Source organism: Branchiostoma lanceolatum, chromosome 3 (assembly GCF_035083965.1).
Source record: "Branchiostoma lanceolatum isolate klBraLanc5 chromosome 3, klBraLanc5.hap2, whole genome shotgun sequence".
NCBI lineage: Eukaryota > Metazoa > Chordata > Leptocardii > Amphioxiformes > Branchiostomatidae > Branchiostoma > Branchiostoma lanceolatum.
Genome location: NC_089724.1, coordinates 9,686,805 through 9,709,570, shown reverse-complemented (window position 1 = coordinate 9,709,570; position 22,766 = coordinate 9,686,805). Strand labels below are relative to the sequence as shown.

Genomic DNA, 22,766 nt, shown 5'->3' with positions numbered 1-22,766 from the left:
GACAGGACCTCGAAATGTACAAAAGTATGCCCCTCAAATATATCAAAAATATTCAGCATTTAGATATCTTATACCGAAGTCTGAAGATTCAACGAGCCTTCTTTATCTGTTCCAACTTTCAGCTTTATTACCTCTAGAAGCAATGGTTACCAAGATTCTCTTTCTGTTTTACATGAAAATAAAATCAAGCCTTTCGACCTGTACACAGAATCATGTAAAAGAAAGAAGAATTTGAACGAAGTTGCTTGATATCCAAGCCGTTATGATACACGTACAAATCAGATAAGATGCAACAAGAGTAACGATGCTATTTCAGTCAAAAGGTTTAAGCGTAATTCTGCGACATGAACTGTGTTATTAAATATTTTACTCTTTGACCTATGACACGACCTTTTCACCCCTGACCTGAACGAGTCAACAGACAAGGGCTGAGGGCTGTGTACATGAGTCGTGTCGTGAGAATTGCTTTACAAATTGCGAGGTTACCACTAAAAAGAGGGAGCCAGGAAGAAGCTAGGTGAATAGATAAGGTATTTGTAGACTCATTGTCACAAGAAGGGCGTCATTTACGTAGTAGTGCTCTAGAATTGCTCTACAGAAAGGATCACAGGTTGAGTTGTTTCCCTTCTTTGTCGCCAGGGCAAAACTCTCGTAACGTTAATCCGATCACAGATCTGCCGGGTATTTTCGGGGCGGGGCAGTGCAGCGTGATTAGGTCGGTACTATTCTCGATGTCTGTTGTATTTTCTCTACTTTGGCTATACATGTATTAAGGTTTTGAAGTCCCAATCCTTTTCGGTGGTTGTACCAAACAACTGCCCTGCATAATGTCCTTGGTCCAACTACATGTACTAGTAGTGCTGTATGATCAACCCAGTCGCAGTGTTTTACCCGTTTTTCAACGGTTAGTATATCTTTCTAGTATTGCACTTTTTAAAAACCATTTGCCTCCTCCTACGCCAAAACAAATGTAAAACACTTTGAGTGAACCAGATAATACATCTGCTTGCTGTATGGGAATGTGATTCAAAGAATATGATTTTGTTCCATGTGTGATTTGTTTATCAGGGACATGATGGAATCAGCCAGGAGTTATCCCAGTACCAGAAGTTCAAGCAGACTGACTGAGCTCTCGACAATGGACCAGCAGCAGTCTCCAGTACAAGTCCTGACTTGTGCCAATGAGCCGTACACGTGCGACAAGTGTGGCTACACCACGACTGTCCAGAGCACCATGGACGCACACATGCGGAACCACACACTTCACAACTTCTTTGTGTGTGGAGAGTGCGGTTACAGAGCTGCGGACAAGGGCAATGTGAGTAAGCACATGAAAATCCACACCGGCGAAAAGCCCTACATGTGCGAGGAATGTGGGTATAGGGCGGTGGACAAGAAGGCGATGGATAGACACGTTCGGACTCACACTGGTGAGAGGCCTTTTGCTTGTGGGAAATGCAATTACAGGGCAGCCCGTAAGAGCACGCTCACCCTCCACATTAGGACCCACACTGGTGAGAAGCCGTTTGCGTGCGGAGAGTGTGGTTATCGGTCTGCGGTAAGGAGCACCATGGACGTACACATGAGGATCCACACGGAGGAGAAACCTTTTGTGTGTGGTGAATGTGGCTACATGGCAGCTCGTAAGGGCAGTATGAACAGACACATCAAGACCCACACTGGAGAAAAGCCCTTTGTGTGCGGAAAATGCGACTTCAGGACGACTCGGAAGAGTAACTTGGAGGTGCACGCAAGGACTCACTCGGGTGAGAAACCGTACGCATGTCCGGATTGTGATTACAGGACAGCCGACAAATCCAGTATGAACAAGCATGTTAGAATCCACACTGGCGAGAAGCCTTACACCTGTGGGGAATGTGGCCACAAGATGACCCTAAAGAGCACCTATATCAGGCACATGAGGACCCACACAGGGGAGAAGCCTTTTGTATGTGTGGTGTGTGAGTACAGGGCAGCTCAACAGGGCACAATGGACAGACATATGATGACACACAAGGGTGTCAAGGGTGCCAGATACCTTAAGGACAAAACTGCAGGGCAAACAACTTAAAAGTTACAAACATCAAATGTTAGTATAAAGGCGGAAAAATGTACGAAGGATGATATGTATGATTTCTTTTTATTTTGACTTTGAATACCGGTAATGCATGCCGGCAGCATGGCTGGCCATAGGAGAAGTAGCTCACATTTGTGTTTTCGTACCTGGCTTATTTTATTTATATGTTAATGCATTTGGGTGCAATTAGGTGAGGCTTTATGAGCATTACTTGGTGAGGTATGTTAATAATTCATCGGCCATAGTTAAAGTCTCACATTAATTGTTTTTGGGTTCTTGATTGAATTGTCAGCTACATTGTCTTATCATTATTGTCCTCACTAGAACTCTGCTGAGGGCATTTTGATTGCTTTGTGAGTATTGAAAAGTGTGTCATTTCATGATATATATAGTATCCATGTAAATGATTTGTAGGTTCGTGGTACGATTAGTAATGTAAGTTTTATCCTATATTGAACATGGACGACATATTGTGTGTTGTCTAGTGTAAGTTATGCACCACAATTCTAGATTCTAACATCATACGCAGCTTTTAGCTTAATAACCATAACAATGAATTTGAATGTTATTTGTTCATGAGCTTGGGAAAGCACAAGACAAATGTAAATTGATTTGGTATGTGTGAGGTTGATTTTAATACTCCATGAATTTGTTTGACTGTACATTTTCATGAACTTTAGCTCGAAATTTATTCATGTCAGGTCTTTAAAGCTTGTTTAACTTATTTCATTCTCCGTAGAAATTAAGTTTCCGGTATTTATACCTGGCCAGTTTTGCTTTTGACTAGCATGATTGAACCATTTTGTGAAGGTTGGAACTGAGAATATTTTATTGATATTGGTACTGTGTGTAGAACTTTGCATTATTAAAATAAAGTCCTTTAGAATGCTTACATTTAGGAAATATTTTGCCGACTTTACATTTTATAGTGGTGAGGCTTTACAATATTTTGGCACCTTAAAAAACAAAGGACTTACATAAATTTTCAAGGGCCCGTAGACTCGGTAGAGAATTGTTCACAAACTGCTGATAATTTCATAGATGAGGCTAAGCAGTAGAGAAGAAATCCTTGGACATTTGGAGTTTTGTTTTTACACAACCAGCAATGTCTCACCTGCTGATGGTTTCAGCGTCTCTCAGACACCTTCCTTAGAGCTTCTGACTGGAATAGCTGCTTCTCACTGCTATAAGTAGGTGAGACATCACTGGTTGTGTAAAAGAGTCCAATGTCCTATTTTCTACCAACCTGCTGAAACTCCAATGTCCTATTTTCTACCAACCTGCTGCAGGACTGATTTATAACAAAGATATTCACACACGACTACAAACAAATGCTGTAGCAAAGTGATTTATTTCTGCATGGATTGGGTGAGGACCTCTGGTGAATACAGTACAAAAACACAGCACTTTCTTAACATAGCTTGGGACCAGGGATTGTCTCCAAACTGCAGTATGTATCTGCCAGAAATGGGTAACTAATATTCACACATTTCCTGTCTTACAGAGTTCTGTTTGTTAAACTGGACATCAGTACTTTGTTGGTAGGCAACAAAGTTTGAACCTTTCCCTGGTATTTCTATAGACATCATGTACGCCACTGTTTTGTACCACATGGCCTGGAAATCAAGCGCTTGGGAGACAATCAAAATGCACTATGTTTGCTACATCATATTGCATACCTGACTTCATGGCAACACGTTACTAGAATTAATAAACAACTTCTCCAGCTTCTAGAAATCTTGCAACATCAGTGTACCAGACGGTTCCTACTGCTTTACGTCGTTACATTTCATTTTCACATCTGTAGCTGTGCAAGAAGGAACTGAAGAACGCCAACCTATGGAACAACTTTGTTTTTGTTTTCTTCTATAGTTTTTTTTTTCAACTTTTGCGATTTTTTTTCTTCAGTTTTTTTCCTTTTACTTGGTGTCTGATGGTGGTCACAAAATATGCCCCAGCCAACAAAATGTGTCTCCACACTTTGATTGGCCATACATGCTCTTCATGTTTCCCCTCAAGTGTACTTGTACATACATTTCACAAAATAAGTCGGTAAGTTTTTAGAGACACCTAAATGGCGGAGCTTTATCTCTTTGAATGTAAGATGATGACATGTCATTCAAAGACAAAGTTTACTTCAAAAACGAAGGTGTAAACTGCAAAACACATCCAACCTTCTGCTGAACAGAAACTGAACGAGATATTCAACAAAAGAGAGGAAGAAAAAAGGTAGGAGCTCAACAAAATATTCAACTGCTTCCTCTGAAGTGTCTGGATTAGAATTAAATACATCAAAGTATCAGGAGCTTTTGAAACCATCTGTTCTGTATAAACATGGTATAGCAAGATTTTGTACAAAGCAGGCGTGTCATTTTTGCAAGGTGGCTACTAAATGCAACAAAACCTTTTCCATACTTCGTATTCAATTTGCTGAAGAGACTTCCATGTTCACTGACAGTGTACGTTTTCACATATGCTGAGATTCTACTCACTTCAGCCTTGACAGTAATAAAAAAAAAGTTTCAGGATGATTGACATGTAGAAATACTACTGTTAACAAGGTTGAGGGAGCGGAGCATACACTGTAAGGGAACATGGTATCCAGAACAGACTTCTTACACATTATGGTGTCAAAAGCATCTGAACCTATTCACTTAGTTCTTTAAAGAGGGTGTGGTCATATATTCTGTCTCACTGTAAAACCACAAATGGTCAGCAAATATTCTTTGGGTCTTTGTTTGCCCTGCCTTTGTACCACTCGTTTTTACCTGAGCCAAACAAAGGACTTCCCCTTAATACAGTGGATGTTTGCATTAATCAAGTCTGCTACACTACATGTTATTGGTCAGTACTGGAGAGAGCTTGATCGTCATTGGTCAGTTCATGATGGGTGTGGTCGTTTGTTGTTGTGGATGGACTATGCCACTGCCTGTGGCTGGGGAGGGGAGGCCGCGCCTGGCTGGGAAGATGGCGGCTTGCTGAAACCTCCACGTCCACCTCGCGGGGATCCCATACCACGCATCCCGCCGCGACCTCCTACAGCAATGGCTGTGGGGAGAAGAAGAACAGAGGATTAAAGACGAAAGAAATATTACATAACACTACTATCCTCCACTAGCCTGACAAAATCACGCCTCAGCAGCCCTTCCACTGACTTAATCAGCCCGACAGTGACAGAATGTGTCACACAGGCTATATGTTCCATGTTTCAGTAAAATGTTACAGTTAAGGTAAAAAATTCACATCTTACAAATTCTCCACGTAAATGGCTAGCAAGACAGTAGACAACATCAGCTTTCAAGTCCGAAACCCTCTTAATTCATTGAATTGGACATAACGTGTGTTACATAATGTTGCCGAAGGGCGGTTATACCGGCTATACGGATACAGATAATTTTTTGTTGCGTTTTTACAGTTTTCAAATATCTTATACAACATTTCAAATGTGGGACTAGCAGAAACACGGACTGGTGTACACACCTCCCCTGGGGGCTCCACGAGGGCCGATGCCGCCCCTGCCTCCCCTGGGGAAACCATCCTGGACAAACAACAAAACAGAAATTAGACCAACATCCAGACCTTCTGAACATTTCTTGTAAACCTTTTCCTTTGCATATCCACTATCACAATACTGTTCAACTAAAAACAGACTGGTGGTACAGCTTTCAGCCCCTTTAATGTTTTCATTACCGTAAACACAACAAGTGGGAACCCTTCAAGTGGGCACTGTAAATGCAGAAATGTTCGCGGGGATTTAATTTCAGTGTAGGGAGAAAATGGGGTGTTCACGGTGGCTCTGAGTTCTTTTTTTTTTTAAATGGTAGTGCTACAGTCCCACAGTGGAACAGTTTTTCATGGTGGTTTTAAGTTCACGGTGAAAGGAGTCCTAAACTCCAGAAGCCGTTGTTATTTTCCACTAGATTATGTATCAATCAATACATAATCAACCGACTTTTTACAAAATTCTGCTTGTGGTAAATTTTACAAGGTGTGTTTTTTAAAACAATGTGATACTCACTAAACCCCTGCAGACCCTACCAGTGTATTCCCTATGCGTAAACATACATTTTTAAACGTGGATATTTTTGGTGTAAATGAGGGTGGTTAAGCACGATATGAAGGCCAATTGTTAATAAGATATAAAAGAACACATAGCCAGAAGGTTTTTCTTAACCACCCTGACATTCTTTTTGTAATCTAATTTTTGTCAGGCATTGTCAGGCACATTGTAAAAAACACATAGGCTGAGGGTCACCTGGGGAATTTGGTAGAATACTGAACGTTTTGGATGCCCACAGGACTAGTGGGTACTTTATCGTATACTGGTAAAAATATTCATTTCTACTTCCTAAAATTACCATCTTTTGGAAAATAACTTCCCCCTCTGGACTTTAGGACTCCTTGAAGAGTTCATCACAAAAACCACAAAGATAAAACCGCCGCAAACATTTCTGCATTTACAGTATCTCACAGAACTGCACCAAATTGCACAAGGCATTCTTAAAGGGGGCACAAACTGGCGTGCAGTCTGATGAGATACCCGTTCAAGGCACAATTTCACATTTTGATTCTCAGTTCACAGTTGCCCCCCTCCCCACTGACCTGTGGCCTAGTGTAGCTCCTCTGCTGGTCCTGTCCGTAAGTGTTAGGGAACGTCTGGTCACCACGGAAACCTCCCTGGTAACCAGGGTTGGAGTTCTGGTAGAAACCTGGACCGCAAGGAAAATTGCACAGGTTAGTCAAAAATGGTTGTTAAGATTGATACGTTGTCAGATGCAAACAGGCCATGTTTGAAGGTATTAACGTCAGTACGCATCTTGGAGAAAATCTATTTTCTGTCAAAGAAATCACACAAAAGCAAGCTTTCGTCTAATGTTTGTCATCTTGAAGGTGGCAACAGAAGTACCAAGGAAGGCTTGTACAGTGTGTGAGGAGTGTGGTACTTGCCGTGGAAGCGTGTGAGGTCAATGGGTACATGTATGTTAGTGGTGTCATGGTAGGGACCTGGTGAGAGAAATGTACACGTCAATCAACCATTGTGTGTGTATGGCTGCAGTGCAGATAGGTGAAACAAAGAAAGACAAAAACAAAGAAAGACAGAAATTGCACAAACAGCTTAGTGAGGCTAAATGTTATGTTACGTGTCTGTACTGTGGTGACAATGTCGGGAGTGTTTTGCTGACAGTTCCTTACTCTTGGGACTATATTTTCCTGTGTGTTAACCTCTTTAAAACCTATAGAGCTCAACCATACAAATATGATAAGAGCTATATCTGCACATGTTTTTAATATTCACATAGCTCTGTTGAGTATGCTGCATATCCTGGTAAACATGTTACGTACAAGAGCGGCTAATAATCTACCTGTGAACGCACTGTTGAAGCGTGCGTTTCCTCTCCCGTTCATGCCCCCGCGTCCCCTGAAGGAGGCGCTGTTTCCCCGGCTGCCGCGCCCGCCGCGTCCCCCTCTGTTCTGGAACGGCTGCTGGTTGCGGTAGTGCTGCTGGGATGTCATGAGGCCCGACTGCTGGAATCCTGGAGGAACAACAAACTCTCACGTCAGGGGTTCAACCGAACCAGACACAGGTACAAACTGAAGGTAGCCAAAGATTGCTAAAAGCATTTAGTGAATGGAGTTAGTATGAACAGGTTTTCAAAGAGCTTTAAGAGCTCGAGTAGTGAAACAGTTATCTGACATATAAAAAGCCATATATTCGATCAGGGCTCGAAATTCATTTTTGGGAGCAGAAAAAAATGTGTGTGCACAACATAGAATAAAGTAGCGTAAATGCAGCATAATCTTCAGAACTTATAGCTTAAAACTCCAAATAACTAATACAACAAAGGTTTTACACTTTTTTTAACACTTGTATGTCAAGCATATGGTTTGTACTAGCGTACAACAGTACATATAGAATTCAACAAGGTGTATTCTGTATCGCCTGAGGTACCAGCCTGGCGGGCGATCGGACCCACAGGAGGGCCGGGACCGAGGGTGATGCAGAATATACTGTGTTGTATCTTATTTATGTCATACCCACCCGAAAAAAACAACATATTTCAATGCGAAATGTGTTGGAAGTTGAGAGAGTTTTGTGGCCTCGAACAGAAAAATTGTAAAAATACTGATTCCAACGTCAGAATTCGGTATTCGAATTTTCGACAGCGCCGCAACCGACACTCTCGAAATGCATTCTAAATATTCTATGGAAGCCTGTGTGATAGAACACTGTGTGATAACCTAAGTTATCACTAGGTCTGGAACAAGCGTATCAAACGTTTATGCGGCCTGGGCATGACATAAATAAATGTACGTCACCCTACACAAGTACCTAGGTGCCCCAGTGTACCCAGTCAAAAATTAGGTGCACAGCTCCAATTTTGGGTGCACCCAGTATTTCAAACCCTGTCGATGCTCTGTACATCTGTCCGTTTTCTACCTCGCAATAGTCTCATTTGTACTACCTCACATTTGCTATCAGGTACTACATAGTTCATTGAGAGCCCTGAAACTCAGTCTGTCACAAATGAGGTTTGAAAAGTTTGCCATCATTGTGGAAGGTTCTATAAGTCAACAGCAGCCCGCCTACCTCCCGAGTCTCCTGTAGTGACGGTAGCGTCTCCGAATTGCTCGGTCTGTGCAGGGTACTGCTGGCCCTGGGGCGGAGACATCTGCTGGGGGTTCTCGCCGCCCTGCATCGAGTACGACGCCATCGTTGACTGAAAAGGTGCCGCGTTCACGTTGGTTCCGGCCGACGATTTCGGTACCTGAACATCGTTCTGATTGGGCATGGGGATGGTCGGCGTCTCGTTGGGCAGGGGAATCCTGTTGTTATCGTTTAGAGCTGCCATTTTCGACGCCTCGTGGCCCGTGTAAGACAGTTGGCCGGCCTGAGAGGAGTCCTGAAGTCCGTAACTCTGAGAGGTTTGCATGGTGGACTGGTCGTTGGGAAGGGGAATGGTGGGAGGGGGGTTGTAACTGGAGCCTATGTTTCCTAAGGAATGATCTGACAGGCCCTGCGACTGAGAGCCCAGCGAGGAGGAACCAAGCTTACCGAGAGACTGGTCCGTGTGCGAGCTGGTGTCCACGCCCCACTGCTGGGAGTTGTACTGTTGGTTTGACATTTGTGTGAGTCCGGTCTGTCCTCCGTACTGGGTGCCCGCCACAGCCTGGCTGCCGTATTGTGTGCTGGAGCTGGTCTGGTAGTTGGTGGACGTTTGCTGACTGCTGTATTGTGAGTTTGCTGTGCTGCTGCCGTACTGGCTCTGCTGGGAGTTGTACTGAGAGTTCTGAGCGTTATACTGGCTGCTGGATTGTCCGTACGAGTTGCTGCTGTACTGATTATTTGACGTCTGTCCGAGCTGGGCGTTCCCTGTGTACGACTGGCCATACAGAGTCTGATTGGTCTGTGTTTGTGTTGTGGTGGCTGTCGGGGGCGGAGTGATCGTCCTGGGGGCCTGCGGAACCTGTGCTGGGGCCTGCGGGGGGTATCCAGTCTGCTGTGATTGTTCTGAAAACACAAGAAACGGTGCAGTTAATTCCTTGATGAAGGTTAGACATCCAGGTAATAAGATACGCCAAAATAGTTACTCAAGCAACTAGATAAATTTCAAATTTGATCCAGTTGCTTGAGTAACTATCTTTGATTCCTTGGCTACTTTACAGTTTGTATCTAGGTCTAGTGTTTTACTGCAGTAACAGCATATTTCATGCTCAACCAAAAAATAAAATTCAATTCTAGGAGGAAATTTCTTAACGCAGCTGGCTCTATTACATTGTTAACTTCACAACAATGATGACATTTTTCATGCTCGAGATAGCAATGCTAAGCAAAAGTCTTGAAAACTAATATGCTTGTTTTGTGTGATAGCTAAGAACTAACTTTTGAATTACATATATACCAAATGGGTCAATGAGTGCCATTATGGTAAGCCTCTCTATCATAGGCCAAAAAGTGATGCATACAAGCTTCAGTGCCAAATCGACCACATCAGATATTTTTGCCAAACACAATAATCACAAGGACAACATCAAAAGGGGAGGCGTAGCAGGGAATTTTCGGGAAGAGGGTGGATTTGGGAGAACTTTTTGGCAAGGCTACGTACCTTTCTGTTGTACAGAAGGGGGCGGAGTGATAGGTTTAGGGGGTCCCGACATACTTGGCTGGGCGGCGACCACAGCTGGGTCCATACTATGGGTCGGGGCTGAAAGGACAACACAGCACCTCTAAATTACACGTCGCCGCAATACTTTCTCAAATACCTCCTACTCTTTCCTTTACTAACATGCATCCAGAATGGGTCATCTGTCAGAAAGGGGGATTGTCGTAATGCCTTCAAGGTTCTTTGTTTGAGAAAAAAGGAGAATAGTTTTCACTTGGTCATGCTTTCTTGTATCAGATCAGTAACTTCAAGCTCTGCTCAAGAGAGCTAGCCACAACCTATACCGAACAACACCTGTATACCTCATAGAACAGGACCCAGACTTAACCAATGACCGTAGGCTTTCAGGTGTGAAACGTTGTCGACTTAAAGCTTCCGCGACGTCAACTTACTTTCCCTGTCGATCAGCGACTCCTGCATGAAGTTGAAGCTGCCCTGTACCGTTGCCAGAACCTCGTCCAGCGAGCGCTGCGGTCGCACCACCACCATCGCCTGCTGGGCTGCCGTCATGGCGAACATGGAGTCCGCCATGGACGCCGACGTCTGGTTGGGCAGCAGGGGTTCCTGAGGAGGCTCAGGGGCCAGGGGTTCCTGCACCTGGGGGTGGGGGGAGAGAGAATTAGGTCCTCCAACCTTTATAGTGATGTTATGATGATGTTGTCAGTGTATGCCAAAACAATGGGTGCATTATCTAACCATGTAAGATCATACATTAAATGCCTTAGCATGGAAATCAATTAGCAGTAAAACAATGCAAAAAAGTTGTCAGCTTCAAAATCTTTCAGTGATAGTTGTCCCAATGTCCATATTTTGATTTGCGCACTATACATCAAAACACCATTATCATAACCCAAGACCCAAGCAGTTGGTCCTACAGATGTGGATCTCGTGGCTTTAGGATACTTTTTGAAAGTACAACCTAAATATTTCAGATCAAGCACTGTCAGTATAACAGATTACATGTAACATGCAGGCATAGGGACTTCACAATGTGAAAGAAACATGGTAAGTATTTCTGGTAACTCAGTATGCAAGCAGAAGTTGTTGTTCCTAAGTTAAAGAAAAAAAAACAGAATAGAAAAGTAAGTAGATTGGTGTCTCCTTTCATGCAAGAAAATGCACCTTGAACATGGTACATCAACTTTATCAAGATAATCAGGGTTAGAAACATGCAGAAGGGGTCAGGGGTTACAGAGGGGTCAACCTTGGAGGGGAGAATCTGGGAGTTGATCACCTACCCGGCGCTCAAAGACCAGGGAAGTTTTGAGCACCTACAGTATGTGTGGAAAAGAAAAAAGTGAATTTTGCTGAAACCACTGTGTAGTTTAACAAAAAGGTGGGACCTTACACCTTAGGCTTTGAATAACTTATGAAAGGTAGAGTAAGAAAAAAAATAAAGGAAATGTAAATCATAATCTTTAATATGCATGCATCTTTGTGCAAGAAGCTGGTTTCCATATGCTGCTCAAATTGTATCATTATTTTCTCATACTTGTGCCAACTGATGGACTATAACACTATCTTTTACATTTCAAGCAACACTGAGGACAATAAGATTGCAACATAACCCAAAGTTTCCTTCCATGGGCAGGACCGTTACACTGTAAAATATTGTATACTCAAAAGCAATGAAGTGAAACCTAAATACTGGATCTGAGCTTTAGATTTTTTGCATGCTGGCACTGTAAATAACAAAGCAAATCTTTTACATTAGTACTGACTTCACTTGCTTGCTTACTTATTTGCTAATGTCCAGTCCAGACTTTACTCGCGTAAAGAATTAGGGACTAACAGAAGATACACATATGCCGACTATTGTTTCTCTAGAAAATATGCTCAAGATCTGCGTACCTCAGTCTCTTCCACAGTGGTGATGTCCTCAGTTTCTACGGCAACAAACTCCTCCTGCGGAGGCACCTGCTGAGGTGGGGCCTCCTCCTCCACCTCTTCTTCTGAAACGGGAGAAAATCAGTTCATGTAATGTGAAAGTGATCTTGAACCAGTTAAGCTAACTGAAGAACAATTATCCACTGGCCATGACAGAGAATGCACTATATACAGTACTTACAGGTTCAATCTCTTCAACAAGCACATGTACAGTGGACCACGGCTCAACGTCGCGTCCTAAGGACGGCAACCCCTTCAGGTAGCATGCACGTAGGGTAAGCCGGGATTTGAACTTGCAGCCTTTTAGTCCAGAGGTAGGGTCGCTAACCACTGGACTACGCATGCTACCCTACTACGCAAGCTAGCATGAACATCAGAATATTGGGTTTGCTGAAGGTCCTTGGTTTGCTTCAGTATTTCTATGAAAGAAGCTTAGCTTCACTGTACAGAGGAAGGAGATACTGACTTTTTAGAGCCACTTTGAGAGGCATTTCTTAGCATCCATGCTAACCTCTCCTACCTTCTTCCTCCTGTTGTTCTTCCTGGGCCGGCCCGTTCTCAGCGGGTGGCTCGGGCTGGGCATGCGTGTTGTCCCAGTACGGGCAGTTCACGACTTCCTGGAGCAATTCCCGCAAGTCTTTGTCTGCAGCGTAGGGTCAAGGGTCATATTGGGTTGTCATACCTCTTTGTGTAATGAATAATGGGGGCAAAAGTCCCAGGGTTGCTCATACTGTACAATAAGAAAAACTTTTACAATGTATCCTTAGTAGGGTGTGTATTTACTTCAATATCCTATAATTTAAGGAAGGACTATTTCCAAAATGAAGACTACTTGAACCTCCTCAAATACAGGACCCCATTTTACGTCCCGTCCAAAAGACGGGTGCAGCCCCAATCAAGGACTGAATGGGGGTCTCCCAGTTAGCAACTAATCAGAACCAGGAGTTCAACTGTGAGGCTGCTACTAGTTGAGCTGCAGAGATATCCCTCAGTGCAATGCATAACAGCATAAAAATGAGCTTAGCATCCTACAGTTTTTAATTAAGTTTGAGGTTAGGGTTAACACCAGTGTTTCCGCCAGAGGGGCGTCTTCCCGTCAAATGACGGCCTTATGTCGCTTTGGACGGCCTGAACTCAGACATAGGCCGTCCTCTTTAAAAAAAAGACAAACTAAATGCCGAGAAATCGGGGAAAAAATGCGAGAGGTAGGCATATTTTTTTTTTTTTTTTAGTCAGATTGGAGTTGTTAAGACAAGGATACATGTGGTGCCCGCTATCTCCTTGTCGCGGGCGTCCAGGAGACACAGGACGTGCTCGCTGGCGTCCGCCTGCTGGCTGCCGAAACTGGTGCCTTCCTCTGCCTCGGGGTTAATGACCTTGTACAGCTCGTCCAGTTGTGTCAGCTGGGCTTCTGTCAGGGGCTGGGCGGGGAAAGATAGCAAGAACAAAATCAGTAAAGTCTTTACCATAGACCAATCCTGACTGTACAATTATCTGTTTAAGGTCTCATTACCTTCGCCGGGAATGTATGCATTCGCGGTAAGGTTATGTTATCGGTTACGCCAGCTGCAAAGTGGGTCCGTATGTATGTCGAGATCATAAGTCGAGAGAACTTTGACGGATCTTGCTGATTTTTGGTAGGTAAGTGGCGGTTGTGAAAACGAAGATCAAGTTCGAAAATGGTTAACCTGGCGTTTTCCTAAAGTGCTCCAGTGGACTTTTTTTGGTAATGTGTTTGTATGTAGACAACATAACTCGACGTATTGATGATGGATCTGCATGATTTTTGGTGGGTACGTAGAGATTGTGACAACGAAGTTCAAAAATGGGTCACCTGGCATTATCCTGCGGTACTGCAGTGGGCTGTTTATGTATGCGTATTTGTTTGTTGACAGGATAACTCGAGAAGCTGTTGATGGTTGTGCATGATATTTAATGAATAGGTAGATTTATTATAGGGGAAGGTCAAGTTCGATGATGGGCCTCCTAGCGGGTACTTTGGGTACTGCAGTGTAGCTTCAAAGTTTGAGGTCGAATTTTCTACGGTCATGATTTTTGTGTGGTAGATAGTCCATGCCACATGAAGTAAGTTGTGCACGTTTGGGCCCTCTAGCGGCTTGTTAGGAGCTGCAGCGGGTGTTTTTAATTTATTTGTTTTGACCTTTGGACATGAATAACTAGACTTATGGTCAACGGATCGTCTTGATTTATGGTATGTAGATAGCTCGATTAATGATTAACATAATTGAATATTCATTATGCAAATCAGGAGCTAATTTGCATAATTAGAAAGGAAAGTTTATAAATCTGCTGCCTTTCAAAATAGGACTCTCAAACATGTGACATATATAGCTGAAAAAGAGAGAGGTATCGATAGATACCAATGATGCTAATAGCTACCTATTTTGCATAATTAATGAGAAAATACTAATTGAAAATACTACAATAGTAAATGATTGGAATTTCATTCTTGTATCATTAGGAAGCTAAGTAAAGGTGAACAATATCAGACAAAAATCATGCATGACAAGGCCTCATTAACATAATTTATAAGGAAATGTCTACAATTCCCTTTCAATTTGCTATTTTTAAGTCTATATATTCAGGTTAAATTGCACTGACAGGTGACCTGGTGGACCAGCGCAGGCTCCCTGTGAGACGTCCCTGGAGGACACATGTGATACTTTACTTGTTTTGGGGTCAGGGAGGCCACACGGCAGTGTTTCCGCCAGACCGCGACTGAGAGGCCGTCCACTTGGGGAGGGCCGTACCCGAAAATTAATTGACCGTACCGCGAAAATTAATTGACAAGGAAAAGTAACTGAATGTTGTGATCAGAAAAGACTTTGTTAATTTTTCAAAATCAATTTGTTACGAAGGTCGCTATAATACTGCTTCAATCGTCACAAAATGCGATCTATATTGACCAGAAACGCCTGAAGTGTACAGGGGTTTTCCTGCCCTGTGGTCACGTGACATCTCGCCGTCAACCAATCAGAGCACAGGTTTTATGACGCGGACCAATCAGCGCTTAGAATCTTGCATATCAATGAGCTTAAAAACATGGCGGACGGCCCGGGACTCGAGAGAGCGTCAAGACTTATGTGAATTCATAGCGAAAAAAATGATTTATCTACGGTACATATGGAGAATTTTCATGGAAAAACATTCAAAGGAATATATATTGTGTCGAATACGGTGAGAAATGATGGCGAATCGCGGCAAATCACGACGTAGAGGCTGAAATGCACGGGCGAAATTCTTGTTTTGTTTACGTTTTTCATTGTTTTCTTCGATGACTTTCTTCGATTGAGTCTTGAAAAACGGTTTTTTAATGAGATCACCGTATACCAAAGGCACCGACATCGATTCTTCGCAAGCTTAACAATAGCAACAAACAAAAGAGTGTGAATGTCCAACGATATAGAGCGTCCCCACGCCCGCAGTAACAAAGAAAAACAAAGAAATTATGCCGACCTCTCGTATATTTTCCCCGATTTCTCGGCATAATAGTTTGTCTTTTTTTTTAAAGAGGACGGCCTATGTCTGAGTTCAGGCCGTCCAAAGCGACATAAGGCCGTCATTTGACGGGAAGACGCCCCTCTGGCGGAAACACTGTCACACGGGCATTTACGATCTAACGCTCTCCCTGTTGGAAGGTATAGGTTTGATAAAAACTAATTGATATGTCGACTATGAAAGTAAGGGCATAATTGAAGCAAATACATTGCCAACAAATTGCCTTATTTTCTGTAGTAAAGAAAAAAGTTATGATACCAATTAAGCAAAAATATTCTTACAGTGATTATTTTTATAACTCTTGGGAGAACTCGTGTAGGTATAGGTATGGGTTTGTTTTAAACTTTGAAAGAGAATACTAGTAACTCAAGAAGGTGATGACGGATCGTCATGATTTGTTGGGATGTACATAGTTTAAGTGATGATTAACATGATCGTATAAGAATCATGCAAATCAGGATCTGTGATGTGAAAAAGTATACAAACCCTTGCATTCCAGTGTAGTCAAACACGTGACATGTACTGAGAAAGAGAGGAATATTGACAGATATCAATTATGCAAACGAATACCTAATTTGCATAATTTATGACAAAATACTATAATTCCAGAGTGGTAAATGATGGGATTTCATTCTTGTGGCGTTTGGGAGATAATCCAATGTGGACGTTATCAGACATAAATCATGATGGCCTCATTTACATGATATATGAGGAAATGCTACAATGGCCCTCTTTTCTAAGATTTTACTCTAATGCTGTGTTTTGTGTAGAGAAAAGGATCACTTGAAATTCATGCAATCGAGGACCTTATTTACATATAAGCATTCACTCGAAAAGGCTAACATCAGTCGGCGAAGGTATGAGGTCGTGGAACTCTAGTTCATGATTTTTTTTCGCCCCATAGGCTTGCATGTTATAATATTTCTTTTACATGGGTGCGTTCGTAATGAAACTATAGGAAATGTTCCAATGTCATTCATTCTATGTTGAGAATATTTACCCTAGATCAGCAAAAAAATTGCCAACTAGACTGGCCGTCATTTGCTTTAAGAGCAAATTCAGGATGTTTCGCCCATACTCCTCATGCAAGAAGTGGGCTGTCCCAAAATAACTCCTGGGCAAATCCAAGTTTCTGCATAATTTATGCAAATGAGGTCCTCATGAGCATAAGTTATGTCCAGGTGCTTTCACCTTTCCTACATGTACCTACATGTTCAAGATGACATCCGCAGCTTTTACAGTAAGGGGAATACAACATCATGCATAAATTATGCAAGTGAGGTCCTCATTAGCATATGTCATGGCCAGGCGTGTGCACCTTTCCTAAAGCTACCTACATCTCAAATATGACATCTGCAGCTTGTACGGTAAGGGAAGTACAAGTTTCTGCATGAATTATGCAAATGAGGTCCTCATTAGCATAATTTTTGGCCAGGTGCATTCACCTTTCCTAATGGTACCTACATCTTAAAGGTGACATCCGCAGCTTTTACGGTAAGGGAAATACAAGTTTATGCATGAAATATGCAAATGAGGTCCTCATTAGCATAATTCATGGCCAGGTGTGATCACCTTTGCTAACGGTACGTACATCTCAAATCTGACATCTGCAGCTTTTCCGGTAAGGGAATTACAAGTTTACGCATAAATCATGCAAATGAGGTCCTCATTAGCATAATTTATGGCCAGGTGTGTTCGCCTTTCCTAAAGGTATCTACATCTCAAAGATGACATCCCCAGCTTTGACGTTAAGGGACATACAACTTTATGCATCGATTATGCAAATTAGGTCATCATTAGCATAATTTATGGCCAGGTGTGTTCGCCTTTCCTAAAGGTACCTACATCTCAAAGATGACATCCGCAGCTTTTACGGTAAGGGACATACAACTTTATGCATACATTATGCAAATTAGGTCCTCATTAGCATAATTAATTGTCAGGTGTATTCACCTTTCCTATAGGTACCTACATCTCAAATATAACATCCGTACCATGTAACATAAGGTACATATAACTTTCTGTAATACCATTAGTAGAGGTACCCCCTGACATCTGCTTGGTTTTAACTTCCAGACAGGGGAAGTGTAGGGGGGCTTATGTTACAAGATGACCTAGTTGTGAGAAAATAACCAAACATTCCATCCAAAAATTGCAAAATATATCATTTTGAAGTAGTGTGTACCAAAAAAAATTATGGGGTCCTTTGGGTAAATATCCAATGCACAACTAAACCAAATTTCAGGTCCTTAGGTTTCAACACCACGGCACTGGAGGCCATAATGTGCGACTTTTGTCGGAAAATGACCAAAAAACCTCAATAAAATCATTTTAAAAACTTATATGAAAAAAAATTTAAAAGGGTCTAGGGGTATACACATACTCTACCTCCATACCAAATTTCAGCTAATTTGGTCGACGGACGACCGAGAAGAAGCGATTTGAAGATTTGACAGGAGAAGAAGAAGAAGAAGAAGAAGAAGAAGAAGAAGAAGAAACCTGACAAAAACAATATGTTTCGTTGGCGAAACATAATAACCTCACTACATACAGTCTCTGTTTATGGCAATTACAATTTGCACTCAGCTGCACCCAACAAAAGGCACTTTCTAGCAGTAAGCGCACAACCGCATCATTCAAACTACAGGGCTGTGCAGCTGCCAAACTTTACCTGCTAATTTCTTCAGTTACAAACAAGCTTTTATCAGTTTGACGCTTGAGATCAGTTGGAAAAAGGGAATTTCCCACTAATATAAACACATGTTAATGCAGCCGTTTATTTTTTGGGAACGGATTCTTTTAGGGTACCCACGCGGAGTAATACATGAATGAGCCCTTAAGCAACGATAGGATGGCAACTCACGGATCAACCAATAAGAGAGTGGCTCCATTGACTATTTTGTATTTCTATGTTTTAATTTTGCATGTCTACATTTTAACCAGGCAGGGCTATGGAATCCGTCTAGTACAATAAAGGCTGCATAAAAGCTGGAGGACGGATTATTCAAGAGTACAACTGCTTTCAACACAGCCAACAACAATGCTTAACACCTGCAATGGTGATGCAGAAATCTACCTTGGCATTTATAATTCCATTGGAATTATGACTACAGATGTTCCTTTAATTTTCATGTTGTTGCCATAGATTTTGATGTTGGAGATTTTGAAACAAAAGCCAACAGCATGAATCGTAAATCAAGACGGAGTACGACGTAATTCCGTTATCGCCCAACCCCAGCTGTACTCACCACGGCGCCAGGCTTCCCCTGTTTGAAGTCCTCGCGTACGGTGTCGGTCCCCAGCAGATCGAGCACGTGCTGAATCTCCAGTAGGTCCTGCACTCTCTTGAGCTCCACCTCCCGCTGAGCCAGCAGCTGGCGCTTCTCCGCCTTCTTCACCAACTTCTGGGTCTAACATTATCAGTAACACAGAGATTTAAAGTTAAACCACTTTTAGATGCATTCCACTAGTTACTATCAATGCATTTAAGTTAGCGGGGATTTAATTTCGTAGTAGGGAGAAAATGGTAGTTCCCGGTAGTTTTAAGTCCGCATTTCAAACAATAGTAGCGCTACATTCACATAAAGAAACAAGCTTTGCGGACAGCCAGTCAGAAATCACGATAGCTGCGTATTTATCATAACAGGTGCCTCATAATACTGTACAACGTACACCACATAGTGCTTAAAAAAGGGGGCAGTTTGGCAAAAATCAACATTTCTGCATTTACAGTATGCCTACCTTTCCATTCAATATGAACAAGAATTTTGGGCATAACAATCTGCTTTTGGCAGGGCTCTAGCCAGCTTGAAATCTTTTTCCATCATCCCAATTCCCATCGACGGAAATATCGTATAAAGACTTTTTCCCCATCATCTTGTCTTAACATCCGTCAATGTTCAATCTCCAGGCCGGTGTTTGGGCATGGTTTATTCAAATTTGGATATTTCTATATCTTTACCCACCCATTTTTGTCCGTTAAGGGTGATGGGCTGTTCCTAAAATTCATTCAAATGGCAGGTGCAGGGTAGAGCCCTGAATCACATAAAAGTGCAGTAAGAAATAAAGAAGGATATTGCATGTAAATTACCCTTGCCAAAGACTAATCACCACTAGAAAATTACCCACCTCAGCGTTGATCGTCAGGAACTGCTTCATGAAGTCATTAGTCAGCTCCAGACACTGCGTAACCTCATCATACTTCGCGGCGGCTTCCTGCAACCGCAAACAAAAATCCTCAGAACACAATACTGTAAATTGGACAAAAATGTTCGCGGTGGTTTTAAGTTCGCTGTGAAATGGTCCCAGCGAAAACCGCAAACATAAAACCACTGCAAACATTTTAGCATCTACAGTACTGGCTCCATGCCATCCACATTTCTCTCATCTGTCCTGTTCTTTCACATCACTATGCCACAGTAACCTTTGGGATCAGGGGAAGTGTCAGACTGCCATCTTTCTTGTATTTTGTTTCTCCTCCTGTGCACATGTTTGTCATGGGTTGGCATGAAGACCCTTTACACAGTCAGCACCACCAGACAAAAAGAACCACACAGTTCTTGGCACCAGCTGCCATGGGAAAAGTCTACATACCAACTGCGCAGAGCCATGGACCCAGACAGGACAAGGACAGATAAACATCACTGTCATTTCACATCCACTTTTTCTGTTCTGACAAGGCAGGATGTGAGAACTATGTATCATTGTATGACATTATGTACAACTTAATTTGCTTCAGTTTTCATATCAAATCAAATCAAAACAATTGAATTTAAGTACACAAAAATCTTAAAGCTAACCTGTAAACACTGAAACTTTACAAAAAATGTTTCATATGATTGACATGAATACCATGAATAATATGGACTGTGTGTTTTATGTTTTGTTCCTTGGTTTCACTTTGCATGAGAGAAACAAAATAACATCCAAACACTTGTCGACAGACTTTGGTGACATGGGCACAGAAAAATCACTTCCTAGCATGGTGACTAATACATGTACTGTAATTCCACTAGGCGAATTCATTCTCACTCAGAGCAGAAAGACTTTCAAAACTCCATTAACTATAAGTACAAGTTATCCACAAGTGGTAGTAACATGTTACCAAAGGGCTGCTAATGTACTGAAGTACCAGGTTAATTGAAATTTTGTACATGATGCTATGAGTAGATATCTTACCAACTGGTCCTTGTTCAGCTCTTCTCCCTTCTTTGCTAGTTCTCTATAGCCATCCAGTTTTTGCTGTGGAAAGAACAAGAAACATGTGTCGGTGTATTTTGGGTTCGTACTACATGTATTATGACAATCATGTGCAAAGGATTTTACAGGTACTTTTCAGTAGAGTGTAAAAAGAATGGGAATAGCCATTGTTATGAGACCTAGTCCATTGATAAAGCATGTGACACTTAATTCAATTGTGTCATTGTCCAATTATACAAGTCAGTGCTTTGCCTCTCAATGAACATTGTCTCAGACCCTTTCACTACTAAAACAAAGGCCTTTTTTTTACAAAGGCTACATGGTATACATTCATCTAAGCAATTTACAAGTAAGGCAATCCCTAGTTCCTCTTTTGGATGAACAGCCATTCCAACATCACTTATTATTTGAGTACATCATTGCAACTGCATGGTGTGTCAATTTTTGAGGTACAGTTAAAAGTTTGTTAAATCATAATGTTGAGAATCAGTGCTTGTCATGAATCTGCTGTATGCATCATACTGTTCATTGACAGCAATATATTATAACTGAAAGTGTCAAAATCAACAGTGAAGACATAAATAGAACTGAAAACCTTCAACTACAAAGTCATCTATGTGGATATATGTTAATATAGCACATGGTACTCTTGGCAATGGCCTTGAGCAAATGTATTTTAGGAGTTGTTTTCATGTGGATGTAGCTTTCCCTATATCGTAGATGCCACAACATTTTCTCCCAAGTTCGCCACTTTGCAACATACATCAACTTCATTCAAAGTCTTAAAACTTACTAAATTTTGTTTGCAAGGAGACAAAAGATTAAATACCACTCTGCAGTATAAGGTAGAATAAAGGGTTTATAAAATTTTCAATGGATTAAAATCCATCTAGTGTTTATCCTTAAAAAAACATCGGCAGAATGTATACTTGGGCAAATATTGTTTATAAACTTCTTTGTAGATATCAACCTGGTACTGGTAGTTCAGGCAGTATAATATAGTCAAAGAGCTTTTAAAAAATTATGTTAATTATACAGATGTGATTTGGTATCCACATTAAATCAAGTGAAAATACGATTGAACATATTTCTGTCAAAAAGTCTGAAAATTATTTCTCTCTGTGAATCAATGACTATAGGTTCACAAACAATAACTGAAATTACAGATTACTTTACACAAATTATCATGTATGACGAAACTGAAACAAGGAACTCGTGTTGCCCCCCTCCCCATCACCACCATTTTGCCAGCTACGCAATTAAAAACTAGCCACAATTTCAGCGGGTAAAGATGAATATATCATCGTGGGAATACCAAAATCGGTAGAAAACTACCGTCCTCTAATTCATCTCCATAGAAAACCTTACAATTGATCTGTTTCTTCCCAAGGAAAGAGTTGAACGGCAGGTATATTAACGCTCTGTCTGCCCAACACGTTCGGGACGCCATCTTTTAAATTTTCAGGATGACTTCCCGTACAACAACCTTCCTTTCTTTTTCTCTATCTACGGTCAAAATTAAAAGACAGAAAACATTTTCGTCTTCCTTAAAGCATCCTGGATGAATCTGTTGTGGACAGATGTCATAATTTGTCGGATTTGTAAGCCCAAGAGTCCCAGAGTGGGACCGAGAACAAAGCCAACATGTCCCGGCCGGGTCGCCATGCTTCTCTCACCGGCGATGTTACAGTCTGACTCCGAGGCGTATTTTCTTACCTTTCGCTTCTCCAAATTGCGAACTTTCTTCTCCACAATGTTCAGGACTTGCTGGAGAGCATTTTGATGCTCCTGTGGCGAGCCTGGTCGGGGTTTAGACGAGGCAGAGGGCATGATTTCTTTCCCACCTTCTTCAGACACCAAGTTTGCAGCAGCTACAGTACCAAAATTCTGACCCAACATTCACGTGTGCAGGAAGCGCTTAC

General features: G+C 41.9%; 2 protein-coding genes across 7 annotated transcripts; one reads left to right on the top strand and one right to left on the bottom strand.

Moving 5' to 3' along the window:
* Window positions 1-385: 385 nt before the first annotated feature.
* Window positions 386-2,969, top strand: LOC136430113 (gastrula zinc finger protein XlCGF57.1-like). 3 transcript variants are annotated; one of them, XM_066420426.1, is made up of 2 exons: window positions 386-517; window positions 1,069-2,969. In XM_066420426.1, the coding sequence occupies exons 1-2, from the start codon at window positions 444-446 to the stop codon at window positions 2,069-2,071; spliced, it is 1,077 nt and encodes a 358-aa protein (XP_066276523.1). In that variant the 5' UTR covers window positions 386-443; the 3' UTR covers window positions 2,072-2,969. The 3 variants fall into 3 exon arrangements, with proteins under 3 accessions (XP_066276523.1, XP_066276524.1, XP_066276525.1); XM_066420427.1 differs by having other exon boundaries at window positions 397-530; XM_066420428.1 differs by lacking the exon at window positions 386-517 and adding an exon at window positions 543-715.
* Window positions 2,970-3,409: 440 nt separating this feature from the next.
* LOC136430110 (caprin-1-like) lies at window positions 3,410-22,766 on the bottom strand. 4 transcript variants are annotated; one of them, XM_066420423.1, is made up of 15 exons: window positions 22,561-22,766; window positions 20,824-20,886; window positions 19,774-19,860; window positions 18,894-19,055; window positions 13,388-13,547; window positions 12,647-12,769; window positions 12,091-12,191; window positions 11,478-11,510; window positions 10,632-10,836; window positions 10,183-10,281; window positions 9,132-9,587; window positions 7,441-7,611; window positions 6,680-6,786; window positions 5,558-5,615; window positions 3,410-5,125 (listed from the first exon to the last, which is right to left on the bottom strand). In XM_066420423.1, the coding sequence occupies exons 1-15, from the start codon at window positions 22,741-22,743 to the stop codon at window positions 4,995-4,997; spliced, it is 2,139 nt and encodes a 712-aa protein (XP_066276520.1). In that variant the 5' UTR covers window positions 22,744-22,766; the 3' UTR covers window positions 3,410-4,994. The 4 variants fall into 4 exon arrangements, with proteins under 4 accessions (XP_066276520.1, XP_066276517.1, XP_066276519.1 ...); XM_066420420.1 differs by having other exon boundaries at window positions 8,667-9,587; window positions 22,561-22,765; XM_066420422.1 differs by lacking the exon at window positions 10,183-10,281 and having other exon boundaries at window positions 8,667-9,587; window positions 22,561-22,765.